Source organism: Amphiprion ocellaris, chromosome 9 (genome assembly GCF_022539595.1).
Source record: "Amphiprion ocellaris isolate individual 3 ecotype Okinawa chromosome 9, ASM2253959v1, whole genome shotgun sequence".
NCBI classification, from domain to species: Eukaryota; Metazoa; Chordata; class Actinopteri; family Pomacentridae; genus Amphiprion; species Amphiprion ocellaris.
This window is the reverse complement of record NC_072774.1, coordinates 26,313,166-26,331,087: the sequence shown is the minus strand read 5'-3', so window position 1 is coordinate 26,331,087 and position 17,922 is coordinate 26,313,166. Positions and strand designations below refer to the sequence as shown.

The window sequence follows — 17,922 nt, the reverse complement described above, 5'->3', positions numbered from 1 at the left end:
AACTTTTTAGAAACTGAGAAAACTATCAAATTCTCTTTATCAGTGCCATTTCAAAAGCATACAAGAAGATTTGTGATATAATAAAAGGCTCAATTAATTATTATTACTGTACATAAATTCTCAAATACATACAGGAAATGCCAGGTACGTACAATATTTATGCTGAAGCTATAACTTGGTTGGGCAATAAAATCTACACTATTCATTGCAAACAGTGTCATCTAAATTGTGCCCCATTTTGCAAGTTATTACATGTAAAGTGAAAAACCTTAAATACTACATCCCCAGACCGTGCACTTGATGCATCACTGGTAATCTTCTATAGTGAGTACTTAAACAAAATGAATTTCCAACAGGCATGAAAATAGATAAAGCTATTATCCAAGTAAACACTGATATAGTGCAAAGCATATCGTATTATCAGCTGTAATTTCTATCTGGCCAATTGTTCACACAGAGACTGTAGAGGAAATTGTAAAGCACATTTTATTACTGGGAAATCCCAGAAAAGTTAGGATAACAAGCGAGCAATTAAATAAGGGGTGTGCCGGCCCTCTCATAGCACAGGAGACTGATACATTTCTATGCAGATTCAATAAGGTTTTCACAGCACACTTTCATGTCGATGAATTATGGGAGATGTAGTTGTTGAAATCAAATAAAACATTTGTCATTTGTGATGAAAAAAGAAAGCTACTGTGACATTTGTCTATGTAACCTTTTATAAACATATCCTTATCCAGCTCAGTTCTGTAAAATTATTTAACTGATTACGAGTTCCATCCTGTTTGATAAAAAAGCAGACAGTTGCAATGTAATGTACTCTCTACATATGTTTATTGTCTCAGTCATCGGTCTATGGAGAGCCGAACCTTGCATACTAAGGTTTTTTAATAATAATACAACATTCTCCTCCGTTCATCCGTGCCTAGACCATAATTAACAAACCACTGCTTCTCTTAGTGGTAGAGAAAGTCCCGCTTGAGTTTATGTTTTCATGGCAGACCACTGGCATGAATACTAATGACTGCTGGGAAATAATGAAACATTACGCAGAAAGACAGGTGTGATAGTGAAAATTTAAAGAATTCAGCAGAAACACTTTAGGGAATCTGTAGCACCATAAGTGCTTCAGTTAAATAAACATTGGAATATAGTTTTTATGGGCACACTGCCTGTTACTATTACTCTCTGCCAGTTTATGCTTCCAGCTGTTCCTTGCTACAGCAGCAGCTCCTTGGACATGTGGCCGTGTCTACCTGTGGTTTAATTTCATTTGGTTAAATTTCACCTGCCACTGCCATTCACATCTTCTTAAACTTTTTAATATTAAAATATTAAAAGAAAAATGACAGTTTGTCATACTTGGGGTCAAAGAGGCATAAATTACCTGTATCCATAAAAAAAATAATAGTAATAATAACAAAAAAAGACTAATTTAATTTCATTCCTGGCAGGGAACTTGAGACATCTCTCACCAGAGAAGACTCGTCATCGGCAGGCATGAGGCTGATTTGGTCTGGTGAGGTGATGGAGGATCGGGTGGTGCGTGGCGTCCGGGGCGAGGGCAAAGCGTCCCATGCATTACAGCCACTTGGAGGTGGGTTGGGCATCTGTACCCCTGAGCGTTGGCAGCACTCCTCCGCATTGGTCATCCAGGCCTCTAAGAGCTTCTCTCTGTCCCAATCTGAAGCAAAAAATGTTGAGTTTTTATCTTGGCACAGAAAAACTGAACAGAGAAGCAAAATCTTAGTAAATGAGGAACCTAATGCTTTGTTTTGAGCACAAGATTAAGGAACAAGTAAAGTGTTACAGACAAGAAATAAAAGTATTAGGAGACTGCAACTTAAAAAGAAGTGTACGGTGTAGTAAAAGGTCAGTGCTTAATAAAAAAAAAAGGGTAGAAAAACAATGTAGAACATAAAGGTTGAATGTCCCGCTGAGCAAAGCAGTGTTTTGTGTTTTGTGTAAAACCACAACTCAGACCTTTTCAAGCCATGTGATAAGATAACAGGCCAGGCCCAGTTACAGAAGGCCTTCAGGAATAGCAGCTCTGATCTGCACTCACAGGGCTAAGACAAAAATATTTTGTAAGGATTTTGTGAGAAAATTTAAGAATGTTTGATGTTTAACAGACCTGGACAAACTACAAACATATGGTAGAATTCCCATTTAGCCTGTTAAAACAAGATAGATTCTTAACTAAACTTTTATTTTATCCACAAAGGAATGTATAAATGATTTTTTTTCCCCAGTCTACCCTGTCTTATTTTTTTTTTCCATAATGAATCCAGCAAAGTCCACACAAATCCCACTACAGTGGCAACATCACCATTGAAGCCTTTCAAGCAGCCAACGACAAAGACCTGCTGCCATCTGGTTTTCTGTTTTAGAATAGCTGTTCAATCTCACATTAGCACAATAACAGGTTTGAGGGCCTTTCAGTATAAATATTGAATGACTTGTGGACTGTGCCTGAGTCCAAATAGTCTCCCCTCCTAAAATAAGGAACATGACCCGGTCAACTGTGTAATTAGGCCATTATCAGCCTCAAGACACGTTTCACCACCAATCAAATGCCTCAGACTCTAAATGGCCTCGTTTAGATAATGAATGTCGCAACAATTCCCCCCATCTCCATTCAGTTAAAACTAATCAATGGCTATGACCCTATCTGCATGCCTTTGACTGTTAAAAAGAGTCTGAAATTAAAGTCTTCACATTTAGTTAAATATCAAAAATTAGCTGGGAAACACTAATTTTCAGAAGTACAGTAAGACTGACAAGGAGGCAGTTAAGCAGACAAGCTACAAGAAAAATGATAAGAAAACTGTACAGACCCTACTGTGGTAATATAAAAGCTACAAAGTGCAGAAATTCCTGAAAAGTTTTCACAAGAAACAAATGATACGCAAGTCCAATCTCCGAGAGACTAACAAATATCCTGAAGTATTCCATTCCTTACAGACAGGAGGCATTCCCATGATAGAGGTGAATAAATATAGCACCATTCTGGGGTCAATCTCTCCCTTCTAAGCTCCCAAAGTATGTCTCATATGTAGCACACACAGCTCAGCAGCCACTAAGCCCACTTAATTAGAGAATGACTGGGAAAGTCTTCCGCAAAAATTTAAGCCAAGTTAAATTAACTTAATTTCTTTTTCCAAGTTTTTAATACACCTTATCTTATCGCTGGTTTAGAGAACCTAGTTTGAGAATTGGTACCTTAAGGCTGCAAATCAAATCAAAACTGTTTTACACTCATTTAGTTCATGGCATCAGTGAAGTAATTCGGAAAAAATTCAGACAAATAAGGAAGAAATTAAATTTTCACACATACTGCTTGGCTAACTGGAATTATAGCCAATAATGTATAATTTTTTTAATGATGTATAATGTTGCTCAGTTAAGTAGCATCCCTCTGCACACTATTGTTTCTAGTAAGAACATAATAGAAGACAGCAAAGCCTTGAAATAAACAAAAGTGCCAATGTGGAGGATGCAATTCTTTCCCCAGTAAAGATTATACATAAAAATGCACAGCTCAGATTGATTTTCTGGAAGCTAGGATGTGTGTTGTGGGCAATTTATTTACAATATGTCAAGAGCCAAGTGTGTGAGTAATCCAATTGTGGATGTACCGGTGTTTCTCCTTACATATCAGAGAAGCTTACTAAAAGAGCATTTAGCACAAGTGATAGATAGTCTCCAGTGAGGGCAATAAAAGTGAAATTCTTTGAACGTGTTGCACGATGTTTACATAAGATAAATCTCGAATCCAACTTTAAACAAAACACCCATTTAAAAATACTTTCTTTTGGCCAGACTTGAACCAGAGATGCTGCAGATTTAGTTGTGAAAACATAAATACATTCAGTGGAAACAGATTTCCAACACACTGCAAATTATTAAATGTAATAAAGTCAAACAAATGGGACATAAAACTGACGTTCTATAGCGATTTTCATGATTCAAACTATTTTTCACATTAATCTTGCTGTCAACTCTAAAACATTTAACATCAGTGGTTCCAGATAAAGTAGATTAGAATCTTCTTGAGGCATGACAGATGGAACCGGTCTTATTTAAGCCTCTGACATCTCGGGTTTGGTGTAATTGAAGTGTGTGTTGTCATCCTGCCTTGATCTAAACAGCCTTCTAAAGCCTGCAGATGTCAATAAGAGTGGCACAGGATTTTAAAAGATTTCCAAATTATTTCAAAATAAATCACTTCACTTGAACAAAACTTTTCCATAAGTTGCAGAGACACTGCCCCAACAAATTCAGCAATTCATTTCAAGTTTCAACAACCTTAAAATGACATCACATGATCACTTTAAGTCTCAAAGCGCATGGAATACAGTAGATTGCACAAATTTGTCCTGCATGGAAGGCAGGCCAAGAAGAAGCCTTTGTTGGTCAATAAAAGCAATAGCAAATAAATACAGTTTGCCAATAAGCATATAAGGAAAGAGCAGGCTTTTGGGAAACTGTGGTCTGGACAGACGAATCAAAGATAGTTCTTCGGTTATCGTAACAGTCTGACGCAGACCAAATACAGTTTTTTCAGAAGAACTTCAAACCAGCTATGAAGCATGTTGGTGGAAATGTTAAGGTTTGAGGTTACTTTACAGCCTGGCCAGTTTCAAGTTACTGATTCAACTACAGACTCTGCATCATATTAAAGAAAGCCTGATGATGTGATAATCTATACAAAAGTTGAAGTTAAACTGGAAGCGGATCTTTCCACAAGATAAGGATCTGAAGCACTTGAGCCAAATCACCGAGGAGTGGCTCAAAAGAAGGAAATGAAATGGCCTCATAGTCAAAGCTTAGATTTAACTCTCACTGATATATTGGAGGGGGATATGAACAAGAAAATACAAGAAAACTCTCAAACATCTTGCAAGTGAAGGAATTTTCTAAACTAAACCACCTGAAGCAGGTATGTTCATGACAGTTATTTCATAGTAGCTTTAAAAATATTTTCAACAATTTCATTTGTATGTTCATTTATATGTGGTCTTTTAAGTGATTTTTTTAAATAGCCTAGTAGAAATAGATTTAAACAAACATAGATGTGCCGTGTCAGTCTTATTGTTCCAACTAGTCCAAGCATTCCAATGTTTTATGTCAGCAATGCAAATAAGTCACAATTCAAATCATGCACATACACAGCTGTCTTTTCTTGATTGTGTAGGAAGCATACATGTGGATATATTAATGTGGTAAAAATCATCACTGAAATACATACTAAAGGATTTTCTGGAGGAGGAGCTGGATGCAGTCCTACTGCTGGTTAAGTACATCACCATTACCTATATGCACTTTTCAAAGAGAATTAAAGATGTGCTTATCTAAATAAGTCAAATGATCTAATTACTTCTTCATTTGGTATTTGTTTATATCACCCTGCTAACAGGACATTCCCAGTGTTAAGTATTTAAAGGACAAGCACACACTCAGATATGACAGATATCTATGTCATTGCATGTGTTTAATGGTACCATTGGCACGTAGCAGTGCTTCTGCAGTGAAAAGTGGGGCTTGCAGCATGTCGGCTGTCTCCACTATCAGCATGTCCTTCAGCCGTCGTAGATCCTGAGGCCTCAGACCTTCATACAGCTGGGGAGGAAAGCAGGATAATGACAAAACGAGAAGAGAAAAAGGGAGGAATAAATGAAGGTAAGAACAAAAAAAAAGCAACAAACAAAGATATTTTGTAAGAAGTGCAACTATTTCAGTTGCGGAGCTTGTAGGTCTGTAGTTTCATTTTGGAACCAGTCACTAATTGACTACACTCCAGTGTTTAAAATTTTGCTGGAATTATTCCCATTCTTCACTCATACATGCTTTCATTGGACACAAACACACACAGTCACACACACACAAATTAGTCACACTGTCAAACACAACAGTCTGGCATGAGGCATGTGACTCCTATCATCATTAGTCCATGAGCTCACTGGGTCTGTCGTGCGTCAGCAACCATCTATTCTTGATGTGCTTGTAGTACTTATTTTCTCTTCTCCCCTTTGTCCCATCTTTCTCTCTCCTCCCACCCTCATTTATTCCCTTCCCCCTCTTTCCCTGATTGTAACCCCTTTCAGTCCTTTTCTCTGCCAACTTGCCCTAATGTGGGATTTATCAAGTCAAAGTTACTCTCCAAGAAAATATTACTTGAAGAGTTTTTAATTGTAGGTCTTCATCAATACCAATATTACACCACTGACAAAGTGAGTGTTTTAATACATGTCCTGTGTGGGTTTGGCTCACTTAGGGTGTCGAGGGTAGCTTACTCAAAGGAGATGTATCTGAAACAGCAATATCAATGACAAAAACTGCTTTGCTAGATTCTTCAGCAGTACAGTGGGGACTCCACCAAAGTTTGTCAATATTAGACGTGACAACAGCTGAGGGTGACAAGCTCAAAGCTATATACCCACTGCCTCTTGGTATGTTTTTCTGTACCTCTCTTCGGTCGAGGGCTGCGTACTCCGCCTCTATACCCTCCGCCTCGGGGGCAAGAGAGAAGACCATCTGCGACTCCAGGCGCAGGGCCAACTCCTTGTGGTGCTGCTTCTCTGCACAGTCACATGGAGTCTCGCGGTTTTCATTCTCCGCAAACAGGTCTGCTTCTCTCTGCACCAGGAACTGAGCGAGTGGAAACAAGAGGAAAGTTTGGCTTTGAATAATGGGACACATGCTGCATTCAAGAACGTACACTGAAGCTCACGGTTGGAAACACCATATGTACAAAAACAGTGGAATATTATTTACTCTCTAATGATAGCAGAAATGATGATAACATTTTTTATATAGGTTACTGCAAAGATGTAATTTCAAAAACCCATAAATGTACTTGGTCCGTCTGAGAAAAATATGGCGACGACTTAAAGTGGTAGCACTTAAAGAAAATTATTCTCTCAGGTATGAATATGTGGTTACTTGTCCACTTTCTTTTTAACTTTGTTTTCCAGAATTCAATGTAAAGCTTCTCTCTTATCTGTCTGCATCAAATTTGACATTTTGTTTTGCTACAGTGTAAACTGTATTTTGCTATATATGCCACTGCATGGCTTTCACAGGATACTGGAAAGAAAACAACGTACTACTTAACAGTATAAAACTACATAGTTTAGAGGCATTTAAATAAATGACAAAGCACACTGCAATTTGATTATCCACAATTGGTTATGCAGCCATAGTTGAATCCATGTGATAATGTTGGTTGTTCATATTGTACACATTTGTCCTCCATCATGGAGATTACACAGCTAGGTGGCTGTTTGTCTTTTGTTTAGCACCAATCAGATTTTGACATTCTTCATTTTGTTGTATTATGTACAATAACAAAAGCCTTTGAATTCTATTCTATTCACAAAACAGATTTTAATTCTAAACTCAGGTCTTTACAAAGGTCGATACTGAGAGTTAAATTTTATCTATCTGATGTGTGATGCATTCTGCCACAGGGATTAATAAAGGTGTGGAGTGTTGCACAGCATCTTCCCAAAACTCAACAGGGAGGGCTTTGATATAATCAATGAGCGCATGCAAATTATTGTTCCTTACCCTGGGTTGTGTCTAGATCTAACACAAGCCCACACACCAGGAACTATTCTACAAATATTCATAGTACAAAAGAGCAGGTGCTGAATAATTTGTGTTAACATCAGGGTTACTCTGGCCTCTTTTATCTTCCTTCTGCTCAAATTGCTCTCTATCTTAGTGAGGCTTGTCAGTTCACATCCATTGAGCCTTTGATCTATACCTAAGGAAGCCACGTGTAAGAATATTATAAATTAGGCCAGAATTTGGCGATCTTACCTCAACACATGTTTTCATGCCTGAGGCAGCAGCATAATGTAGGCAGGTGTTTTTCTTGTTGTCGGTGGCATTGATGTCAGCACTCTCATACTCTCCATGGTCCAGCTTTGCTCCGGTCCATGCAAGGACGATTTGCAGACACTCCGCCCGACGCTGCTCATCTTCATATGGCCGTGAGATCCGAGGTTGCAGCGCCCCCTCTGAGGTCAGGATCTGAGGCCCCATGCAGAGAAGGTGCAGAGATGTCTCGTTGTGCACATTACGCTTGTTAGGATTGCCATCTTTGCTATGGAGAAAAGACCTAAAAGACACAAAAGGTATAATTTAAGGAATGATTGAATGTGTTCGCTCTATGCGGTCAAGCTAACCATCCTGCAGTTAAGTGATAATTTTGGTGTGAGTTAACAAAGTAACTCAGTAGGGTTTTAAATTTTTGCGCCTACACTGTTGTTTTTTTCCTTCACACTTTGTAAACCTATTTAAGGATGCATTGTGTGTTAGTTTGTACAAAGTACAAAATAACATGAAAATCCTTGTACCATGTTATAAAGCAAAAAGGAGTGGAAATTTGTAATAAATAAGCATTAACCTATATTACTCTGAACTGGTGTAAATTTTCATGTAACTTCATATTGTGGACCATTAATTATAAATTGCAAAAGAGATCATTTCCAAGTGCACATTGCAGCTACATTGAATTATTTTCCAAATTAATCAGTCTGAGGTTCAGAATTTCAGTGTTTTACATAGAAATTAACCAGAATTCTATCTTTTCATCCATTTACATATTTTACTTGCACTGGACTTTACCTGTTGCCATTTTACAACCCCTAAGCACTTCTGGTAAGGTAAGAATGTGATATTGTGCAAGCATCGTAATATGGAGAAAGCATAGGGCCTGAGTGCAATACAGGCATGCAGGGTTGTTAGCATGTAAGATGGAAAACTCTTGGAACCCAATTCTATTCTGACCCAGCATGTTGCATTCCTGAGAGCTGTTAACAGATGGCTTTGTGGAAAGACAGATGGGACAGAAACATATAGATACAAAACATGAAAATTTTTCTCTTTCGATACAGCAAAACACTAATAGATGGAACGAGCTGATCAGCAACAGGATGCTAAAAAATAAAACAAGTGTTCGAAAGACGCTTGACATAAATCTAAAGCTATAATTAGACTCTCATCTATCAATCCCTACATATCAATTTTACCCTGCATGACAGTTGCCAATCCAAGAGTATGAGTCTGAATGTGTACATTATGTATGTTTGCTTGTTTGAATTTGTCTCAGTCGTGTCCTGACCTGAGTAGACGTGTCATGGCGTGCCGGGCAGCATAGTGCAGTGGAGTGTTGTGCTGGTAGGACTCTCCATATGTAGAGTTGGGATCTAGAGCCTCTTTGAACTGCGGGTTGCTCTCATAGAGTTGGCAGGCCAGCACCTCATCTCCATTGATGAGCGCCTTACGGAACTTGGTTGCTGTGTTCCCCATTTCTTCTCCGTCTGTGCGTTCAAGCTCTGACTGACACAGCAGCCTCTTAAGTCGTCTTCAACCTGTTCAAGCCCAATAAGCCAGCATAATGCATGTCCTAAAGAGAAGAAAAAAACAAGAGTTAAATTCCTTTAAGGCTGGGTCTGTCCAACAAGGCCTTGCTAGCTAGGAGTAATCACTGAGCTTGTCAGTCATTAAAAAACTCAGGATTCTCCCAGTAAGCCAAAAATACTTTCACCACTGTTTCAAGAGAGGCAGCCCTGCCTCTTTGAGTATTAATGACTTCCACTCCCTCTGATTCACAAGGACAAGAATTCCATCATCAAGGTTGCTCAGGCTGCTCTGCCACAAGCGCCTGTTTCAGCATCACCACTGCTCTGTAAACCACCTCCCAGTGTTTCTCTTTTTATTTTTTGTTTTGAATAACTAAACATAGTGAGAACAAAGCTCACACAGAGAGAAGGACAAGACTTCCTCTGGCATCACCAGGAGCTTCCGCCGCTTTGTGCCAATGCTGCCCATCCCACTGAGGCCAGGACTCATTATGAAGCAAGATATCCTTCATTGAAGAATAACATGCAGCGAGTCAGCATTCTGCTTCCACCAGAGCACCATATGGTCATGACTGTTAGGGCAATGTGATGCTTTTATGTATTTTTGGTGAGCTGCAGTAAAAATCTACAGAACACAGCATCATCCCCTTTGGTGCAATATGTATTCTACTTCATGATAATAAGTCTTCCCAAAATGCTTTGGATTACTGTAGACAAGTTATGTGCAAAACAGAAGCAAAGAATGCTCTCTGAAAACCTCCAAGGTGTACACAGTAAATAAACAACTCACCCTAGCTTAGAGAGTGTGACAAAGCATGGTAAGTGTTTTTTTTATATTCCACTTGCAGTACAATTAACCAATTTCCACATTTTAGATGAAAACAGTCAAGACTGTGAATGGCTCTGACACACTGGTCTTATCAGGTAATCTTTTACGGAAGATGAGAAAGGACAAGGAGGGAATTCCATGTAATTTTAATAACCTTTGGTAATTTTCCAGGAAAATGTATTGCTCAGTATGACTCAAGGAATCTCCAAAGCTTTGAGGCGCTCACCGACCTATCATATACAGGAAAAGATAGTGATCTAGACATAATTTCACACTGTCATGTTTTCCTTAGAATGACTGATGGAATGGAGAGGCAGGGCAACAGTAAGGCAGGACTTTTCACTCTCTCTAATACATCAGTTATTATTAATGGTCTGTCCTCTATCCAGTCCTTAAGTAAATACATCATCTGTGCTTACTTAACTGTATTGACAGTTTTAAGATAAGACGTCATCTCCTTCCCCATACATTTTCTGATATGGCACTTGAAAAATAAATAATGCATCGTGTAAACAGCGCAGCCAGTGACCCAAGTTAACTTGCCTCGCATCAAAAAATGTGTGTCAAGCTTGTGCCATGTGAGGACAGAAACAACAATCACCACACACAATTAGAGGGCAACACAAACAGTGTCCCACCTTGGTGAGCACTTAACATCCGATCTTTGAACAGTTATATAACCCCACAGATGGTGGTATTCTCCAAATGTATAACTGATTAACCTATCTGACAATAGTTAACGACACTCCCCCAAAACAGCGCCAACCAACCACATCTAACTACTGCTAGATAAGAGTACCAGCTAGCCGTAACAATGGAAAATAAAATGAGAGTTTGTGTGCGTAGCTGCCACTTGTCACTAAACTCCTTCATGCAGGCCTTTCCCCATGTCGTGTGGTGTTTACCATTTTCGCTAGCTTGTTATGCTGTTAATGAGCAGACCTCGACAACGCTTTCTTATAATTCAGGTTAATAAAAAAGACTAGAAAAACATTCTCCGGTCACTAACCTTAGACAATGTTTGCTGCAAACCATTCCGTCTGCTGACAGTGGCCAGTGTTAATCACAGAGCAGTGTTGCTTGCTAGCTATATGTTATTCAAAAACAAAAAAAACATCATGACGCTAGCATCTGCGTTGAAGAACGTCAGTGCTACGCTAGCGGCGGAGCTAGCAAGCTAACAGCCGTTGCTAGCCAACTTACCGCTAGCTAGCACAGTTGGTAAACTCAGTAAACAGTGAGGAACAAGTATTCAGACTTACACAGACGGGACTTCTCGCTGCTGTACACCTGGACGAGCCAATTGACTTTCGGTCAAAAGAGCAAAAAACAGCCGCTTTTCTCGTTAAGTGAGGCAATCCTTGTCTATAAATAATGTGCTCGGAGCGGGGGATGTTGCCCCGTCAACTCTCCGTTCACTCTGCTGGCTGCTCCTCGGGTTGCCAGGTTTCAGTACAACCCCCAAAGCAGACGGAGAAGGATATTGCTCTTTTTTTCGTCGAAACGATGGCTTTTGATTGAGCACATTGTTAGATCATAAACTAACACTAATACACACTGATATTAACGTACTTCTGCGGTATGTGGGACTTGTACATGTTTTGTTTTCCTTGAAAACGTACTGTATTTTGGCCTTGGTGGTTATCCTTAAGGCAGAGCATCAGAATTGTGCACTGTCTGTCATTTGTTATGGAAACATAAGACATATAAGCAAAAAATAGGTGTTATTGTTATTTTTTTAAAGAAACAACTTCTCTACTTTTGAGCTCTAGTCTTTTATGGACCAATCAATTAAAATAGATTTCATTCACTGTTATGCACTGAATTTCCATCCCAACTCAACAGGCTTTTGTAGTGATTGATTTAACTACCAGTGCAATAACAAAAAAGACCACTAGAGTGAGACAGAGTCCACAGAAAAGAAACATGCATGACGTTCTTAACCAGACTCGACCAATCCGCAAGTATATAAATATTACAGTCATTTTGGAATTACAGTCTTTGACTGGTAAAAAAAAAATACTAAATCCACACATTAACCCATGATATGTAAAGCATATTAGCATTTAAACAGGGTAAAGATGTCCGAAAGAACTACTTAGATACACAGTAGAACACATATGCCTTTTATTATCAAATATCTGAACTTTGCAATGAAGGTATATACAGCGTATTGTTATCACATTTAAGAGTGCACACATTTCCATATGAACAGGCTTTCAATAAATAATCTGTAAACACGTAATCTCAGTGTGGAAGTAAATGTATGCAACAACAAAACATATTGTTTAAAAAATGAACTAAATAAATGCTTTGGCACTTTTTTAAAATTCCAAACACAGTTACATAAATGGGATGTATAAAAAAAATATGCAGGCCAGCAAAACTGAGGGACGTTTAAAAAAAACAGTAAACATCTTGATGCTTGATGCTTATGGCGCCATATCTCTTGGATTTTATTTGTTTTTATGATTTTCCTTTTGTCACCACACACAGCCAAAGCAAATGAATGGTGCTCACATAACATAAAAGCAAAAATACTTCTTATTCAAGGTGGCAGATGAAGAATAAACAAAATGAGACCCTATTTCTCAGAGACAGAGTATTCAAGGATTTGTGTAAAAGGAATAGTAAGCTGCCATGCTTTTGGATGGGGGAGCGTCTTTGCTGTAGGAGCTGTTGTTGGTAACTGAGGCCAAGTCCTCACACTTGGTGCTGCTTTGTGAGTCCTCTGTGCTCGGACCACTAAGAGACAAACGCCTCCGCTTGCAGGCCAAAGAATAGGAGTCAGCCTTGTCTAAGGAAAGAGCTGCTGACTGTGTCTCAGTCCAGGAGGTGATCAGGGCTCCGCTGCCATTCACCTCCTCTTCTATCTGGGGTTTAACTTTGTCTGAGTCTTCTGGGAAAGCACCAGTGGGGCTGGGCCTGGGAGACCACGGCAGACTGGGAGTCACCTTCCTCTGATACGCTGCTCTGGACCCCCACCCTGCAGACATGGTGGTGAAAGGAGAGTCTGGGTAGTAGCTGAGGGCATGGGATGTTTGCATGGACAGCGATTTGATACCGTAAGGAAGCAGGGAGCTTGAATATTCTCCCTCATATGGTGTCAGATCGAGCTTGTTGCTGGTGCCGTTTCCCCCCTGCTGCATGGAGGTGACAAACCACCTCTGTGAAGCTCCATCTTCAGTCTGAGGCGAGAGCAGGCTGTTGGTCTGCGGCACCGCTCTCTCACTGTTGTAGAAGCGATTCTGGGGAAGGTTGTTGACGAACTGGTCCTGGAAGAGGGGCTGCATCGTGTAGCGGGTGCCGGGGACGATCTGGTGGGCACGGGGGGAGTCGGTGGGGGACGGGGTGAGGCGGTCGCTCTCTGGGGCCGTGTACATCCTGAAAACATGCACGTGACTGTGAACATGAGGTCAGGAGAGTGCAGTGCACGGGAAACGTTCTTTCAAAATGAGGCGACATATGCACAGTATGATTTAAAAAGTGATAACTGATGAGCAATGCATGAATGTAATGTAATACTCACGAATCGTAATTATCTCTGAATCCTTTGGCAAAGGGGTTGTGATCGATTTTCAACTGTGTGATCTAAAACAAAGCACAGTTGACGTATAAGCTGCATTTTTCAAAGGGAGAGAGGACAAAAATGTCTATAGAGCCCATGCATGTCAAGTTACACAAGGAAACAGTGGCTGATTAGAGGTAGAAAGTGCTATGCATGCAAACTGATTGGTCAACACAGGATGTCAAATGCAAATTACACTTCAAGTTTAGGGCTGAGATACTAACAGCAGCCCTATACAGCTTTAAATCCACATTATGCATTGCAGAGGAGGGATTTCTGTCACTTACATCAGTGTTCTGGTAGGCTGTGACCGCTATGAACTGGGTCTCTGGAAAAGTGAAGCACTGAGTCTTAACTTCACTGTTGATGTCCTCCACTCCGTCCTCCGTCACCTCCACGATGTGCAGCCTGGGCTGGTACTTATGCAGAGACTGTAAAACTATCATCTACACGAGGAAAAGGCACCAGCAAAACAACAGTAAAGATAAAATTAAAAAACAGTAATAATGTTCGTCAATTTTCAAAATAAAGGCCTAAATGACTTTTACATTTCCGTCGAATTTGTAAAAGAATTAATTAAAAATAAAAATTCTACAAGTGGTTTGGCCTGCTTGCGCACAGTTGATACTTGTTTTGTCCATCGACAAACACGTGTTTGATTTAAGACTGTCATTAATTTTATTTGATTAAAGGCATTGCATCCTCCTTGTGTGTACACAAAAGCCTGTGAATTAGCCTCCTTACAAAAATTACTTAAAAACAAATAAAATGACAGCCAGTAAAACATACAATCACGCCTTACTGACAAACGAAAATCAAAAAGCTATTTTAATGCACACAAATAATGAAAACAGATGCTTAATTAAAGCTCAGTACAGTTATTTTGACACAACATATTAAGTGGTCCTTCAATTAGGGTTTAGGTTTGTTTCATCTTTTTTTTTAAAATGATTTTTCACAGTACCTGGGAAGTGTTGTGATTGGTTCCTTTGTTGTTGGTGAGCTTGAGTTTGCTGAAGGAGATTTCTTGCCTCATCCAGTGGGCTCCTGTGTTTGGAGACTCTGGATGGATGTAGACTTTATTTCCTGAAATTAAAAATTTTCCAACATTAAACTCTGCATATGCAAATTAAACAAAAAATGAGTTCAAACTGCACAAAAACAGACTTTTCTAAAATTAATCTATGTAATTATATTCGTTTTAACATAAAGCCTGTCTATTACAGAATTTCCAAATTCAGTTAATTCCTTTTTTTAATTGATGGAGAAATAATTCACAATGTTTTAATTCAACATCGAACAAAATGAAAATGTTTTTAAAAAAATGTCAGAATCGACCTAGATCAGTACCTTGGCTGCTGTTGTCCGCCTTCCCACAGGTGACCCACTTTCCTCCCTGGAACCTCCAGTGGTTCGGATCCGCCAGAACCACCTCCACGAACACGTTGTAGTGCGCAGTGACACTGAGACCAGCGATGTTAAAGCTGAGGAAAGGGAACATCCGTCTGCAAACACACGCATAGAATTTTTTTTTTAAAAAACCTGTGAATTTAAAATGTACATTTAAACAGTCACACGGGTGAATTAGGGTTCTATTTTTTTGTTTACACCTCACCTGCCCTGCTTGGTAATGATCATCTCGGTCTGGTGCCGGTGGAACTTGAGCCACAGCGGTCGGTTGCAGAGGTAGACTTGGGCCCTCATCCCGGGGCCGGTACTGGGGAGGGCCATGTTACCGAGAGCGGTCCCGGAGCCGGTGTACGGAGGGTAGAGGGTACAGCCGGCGCTCTGACCGAGCTGGTAAGCCGGGCTGAAGTGACTGCGTCCGGCTGCTGAGGGGGAAAATCCCGCCGGAGGCAGCACGGAGCCCAAATGGAGAGAGGAGGGATACCTGGCGGCGCTGGACGGGGTGTAAACCGTCGCACTGGGGGCGTACGGGATGAAGGAACACGGGTTCGCTGTTTCTGGGCTTTGCTTGGACATGGTGGACGGGATGTAGTAACGGTCAGAACCTATGCCGTGCTCCGTGAACCTGTTGCCTGCTGCCGGATCGTCTCCATCCACGGCCGGAGACTTGCGCCTCTCCTCCGCTGCGTCTTTTGGAGAAGAGAATGTACTGGTTTCTCCTTCACCGCCGAGCATTTTCTCTCGCCTTGGCACAAGCGCAGTTTGGTTTCTTTGATCTGCTCTTTTTCGGGGAAATTCTCCACTTCAGCAGTCGGAAAAAAATGTAATTTTTGTTTCTAATGCCTGTAAAGACGTCTTCTGCTGCGTCTTCCCCTGGAGACTGGTGGGGACAGAAACAGATGGTTAAGCGCGGCTTTTCTACACTTTGAGGGCCCGAATGCAAATGCAGAGCCATCAAGACACAAACACAGTGAGATAGTTGTGTAAAGTGCTCTTGGGCGTTCCAGGGTGTGGCTGTAGAGGCTGTGATGGCAAACTATTGAATTAAATCTCTTCAAAAACAGGGGAAACAAGTCATCTTACTTCACACGTGAAACTCCTCCTTTTCTTTATAACCCATTTTAAAACTTCTTAACAGGGAGAAATATTATTATCCATCAAATGCAGTGTGCAACATATACTGACATTTTTGGATTTTTTAAAATCCAAATTCACAAGAAGACATTAATCTGCAATGTGACTCAGCCCAATGCAAAATAAAAACGAATGCATTAAGTGCAACTGAATCGGTCAGTGGCCTAAAAAAAGAAAAGAAACAACTCAACCTTATGGATCTTTAGTTGATTTGATTTGTTCCTGCAGGAGACTGGCTCTGTGAGGAGAACCTGTTTCTCGTAAATCATATGACAAACCTGAAGTAATGCACAGATTTTTGGGGGTGGTTGTGTAGAGCAAAACTGAAGTGAAAGCACTCACCCACGACTCTTGTAATACGTGGCAAATTTAGCATCAAAGGAAAACTGCTAATTTTGAGATTTGAGTTTGTTTCGATAAAGAGTGCAAATTTTATTTCTTATTTTCTGCCACTTTTTTATATTTTGTGCCTTAAATTCTAACAAATATAATCAGTAATACATTTATTTATTGGCTATAAAACATATTCGTTTAAATAAAATCGTTGACAAATCTACCTTCTTATTGATAGATTATCTTATTATTATTATTATTCAGAGTTAATGAAATTGCATTCATTCAATTCTGATGCGGTTCTGTGTCCCAACGGGATAGCCGACGTGGAAAGGGGGGAAATAACCAATTATTTTTCCGTTTGAAGAAACCTGTGATGCTTTCAGGATCAGACAGTCAGATATGAACAACCGGAACAACCGAATCTAAACGACTCTATTGAGAAAAATCAAAATTATAGGCAAATAAATTAATTTACTGCCGATTAATTCCCTGTAAATTATAGTAAAGTTGTATTGTATGACAATTAGAATTATAATTTATTGCACTGGTAAATGAAAATGTAATAAATAAAAGTTTGCACATTTGCCTATCGCTTTTTAAAAATGTATATAAAACAAAAACTTACCAAGCAGTTGAGGCTCCTGGTTCCGTTTGTAAATCACGTTAAAGACGCACAAAGAAAAATATTTTTTAAAAACTGCGTTAAATGCACAGGATAGCCTGTGATGCTGAGCCCACGGCAGAAAGTGACATCATGTTGTGTTTGGGGCGAAGGCAGTAAAATAAAGCCTGAGCCATGTGAACAAGGACTGATCACCGTGAAGACGCGCAGTCCCGCTTTCACCGCGCGCTCCGTGTGGCCATGACGCACAGAGCGCAGCCTATTATCAGGTTCCCCTCCGATCACCCGGGGAGGGGCAGGGGATCCTCACGTCTCAGGGGTGTATAAGGGGTGGGAGCCACCCAGGAATCATTTCCATCTTATCATCTCCACAAAGAACAGCAGGGCAGTAGAATTCCTGTTGGATCTGCTTGGGTCAATAGTGCTGATTTTTTTGGTGGACTTTTACGTCCAACATGGGTCATTTTTCTAGCAGTGCAAAAACTCTGCAGAACACTATAACACAGAGAACAACACATTACCAGATTTCTGGAAGATGTATCTTTAAGATTGTATTTTTTTTTTTATCTTAACACTCTCAGATAAACTGCAAATGTATAAATTCAACAATATAAAAGCTGCTTATTTGAATTTTAACCACAACGCTAAA

At 39.9% G+C, this 17,922-nt stretch overlaps 2 protein-coding genes across 4 annotated transcripts in view; both read right to left on the bottom strand.

Moving 5' to 3' along the window:
- LOC111589035 (ankyrin repeat and IBR domain-containing protein 1) overlaps positions 1-11,630 on the bottom strand; it is a 35,457-nt gene extending 23,827 nt beyond the window's left edge. Inside the window, exons 1-7 of one of the 2 annotated variants that reach the window (XM_023299740.3) lie at positions 11,469-11,630; positions 11,216-11,293; positions 9,137-9,421; positions 7,831-8,131; positions 6,472-6,654; positions 5,508-5,625; positions 1,479-1,687 (exon numbers count right to left, since the gene is read on the bottom strand). In XM_023299740.3, the coding sequence (XP_023155508.1) occupies positions 1,479-1,687; positions 5,508-5,625; positions 6,472-6,654; positions 7,831-8,131; positions 9,137-9,324 (999 nt within the window). In that variant the 5' untranslated portion in view covers positions 9,325-9,421; positions 11,216-11,293; positions 11,469-11,630. The remainder of the gene's footprint in view (positions 1-1,478; positions 1,688-5,507; positions 5,626-6,471; positions 6,655-7,830; positions 8,132-9,136; positions 9,422-11,215; positions 11,294-11,468) is intronic. The other variant, XM_023299732.3, reaches the window with a different exon arrangement.
- Positions 11,631-12,311: 681 nt separating this feature from the next.
- Positions 12,312-17,515, bottom strand: eomesb (eomesodermin homolog b). Of its 2 annotated transcripts, none has more exons than XM_055013371.1 (7): positions 17,277-17,515; positions 15,390-16,061; positions 15,125-15,279; positions 14,739-14,860; positions 14,062-14,220; positions 13,736-13,797; positions 12,312-13,608 (listed from the first exon to the last, which is right to left on the bottom strand). In XM_055013371.1, the coding sequence occupies exons 2-7, from the start codon at positions 15,914-15,916 to the stop codon at positions 12,813-12,815; spliced, it is 1,821 nt and encodes a 606-aa protein (XP_054869346.1). In that variant the 5' UTR covers positions 15,917-16,061; positions 17,277-17,515; the 3' UTR covers positions 12,312-12,812. The 2 variants fall into 2 exon arrangements, with proteins under 2 accessions (XP_054869346.1, XP_023155696.1); XM_023299928.3 differs by having other exon boundaries at positions 12,312-13,590; positions 17,277-17,514.
- Between the last annotated feature and the right edge of the window lie 407 nt (positions 17,516-17,922).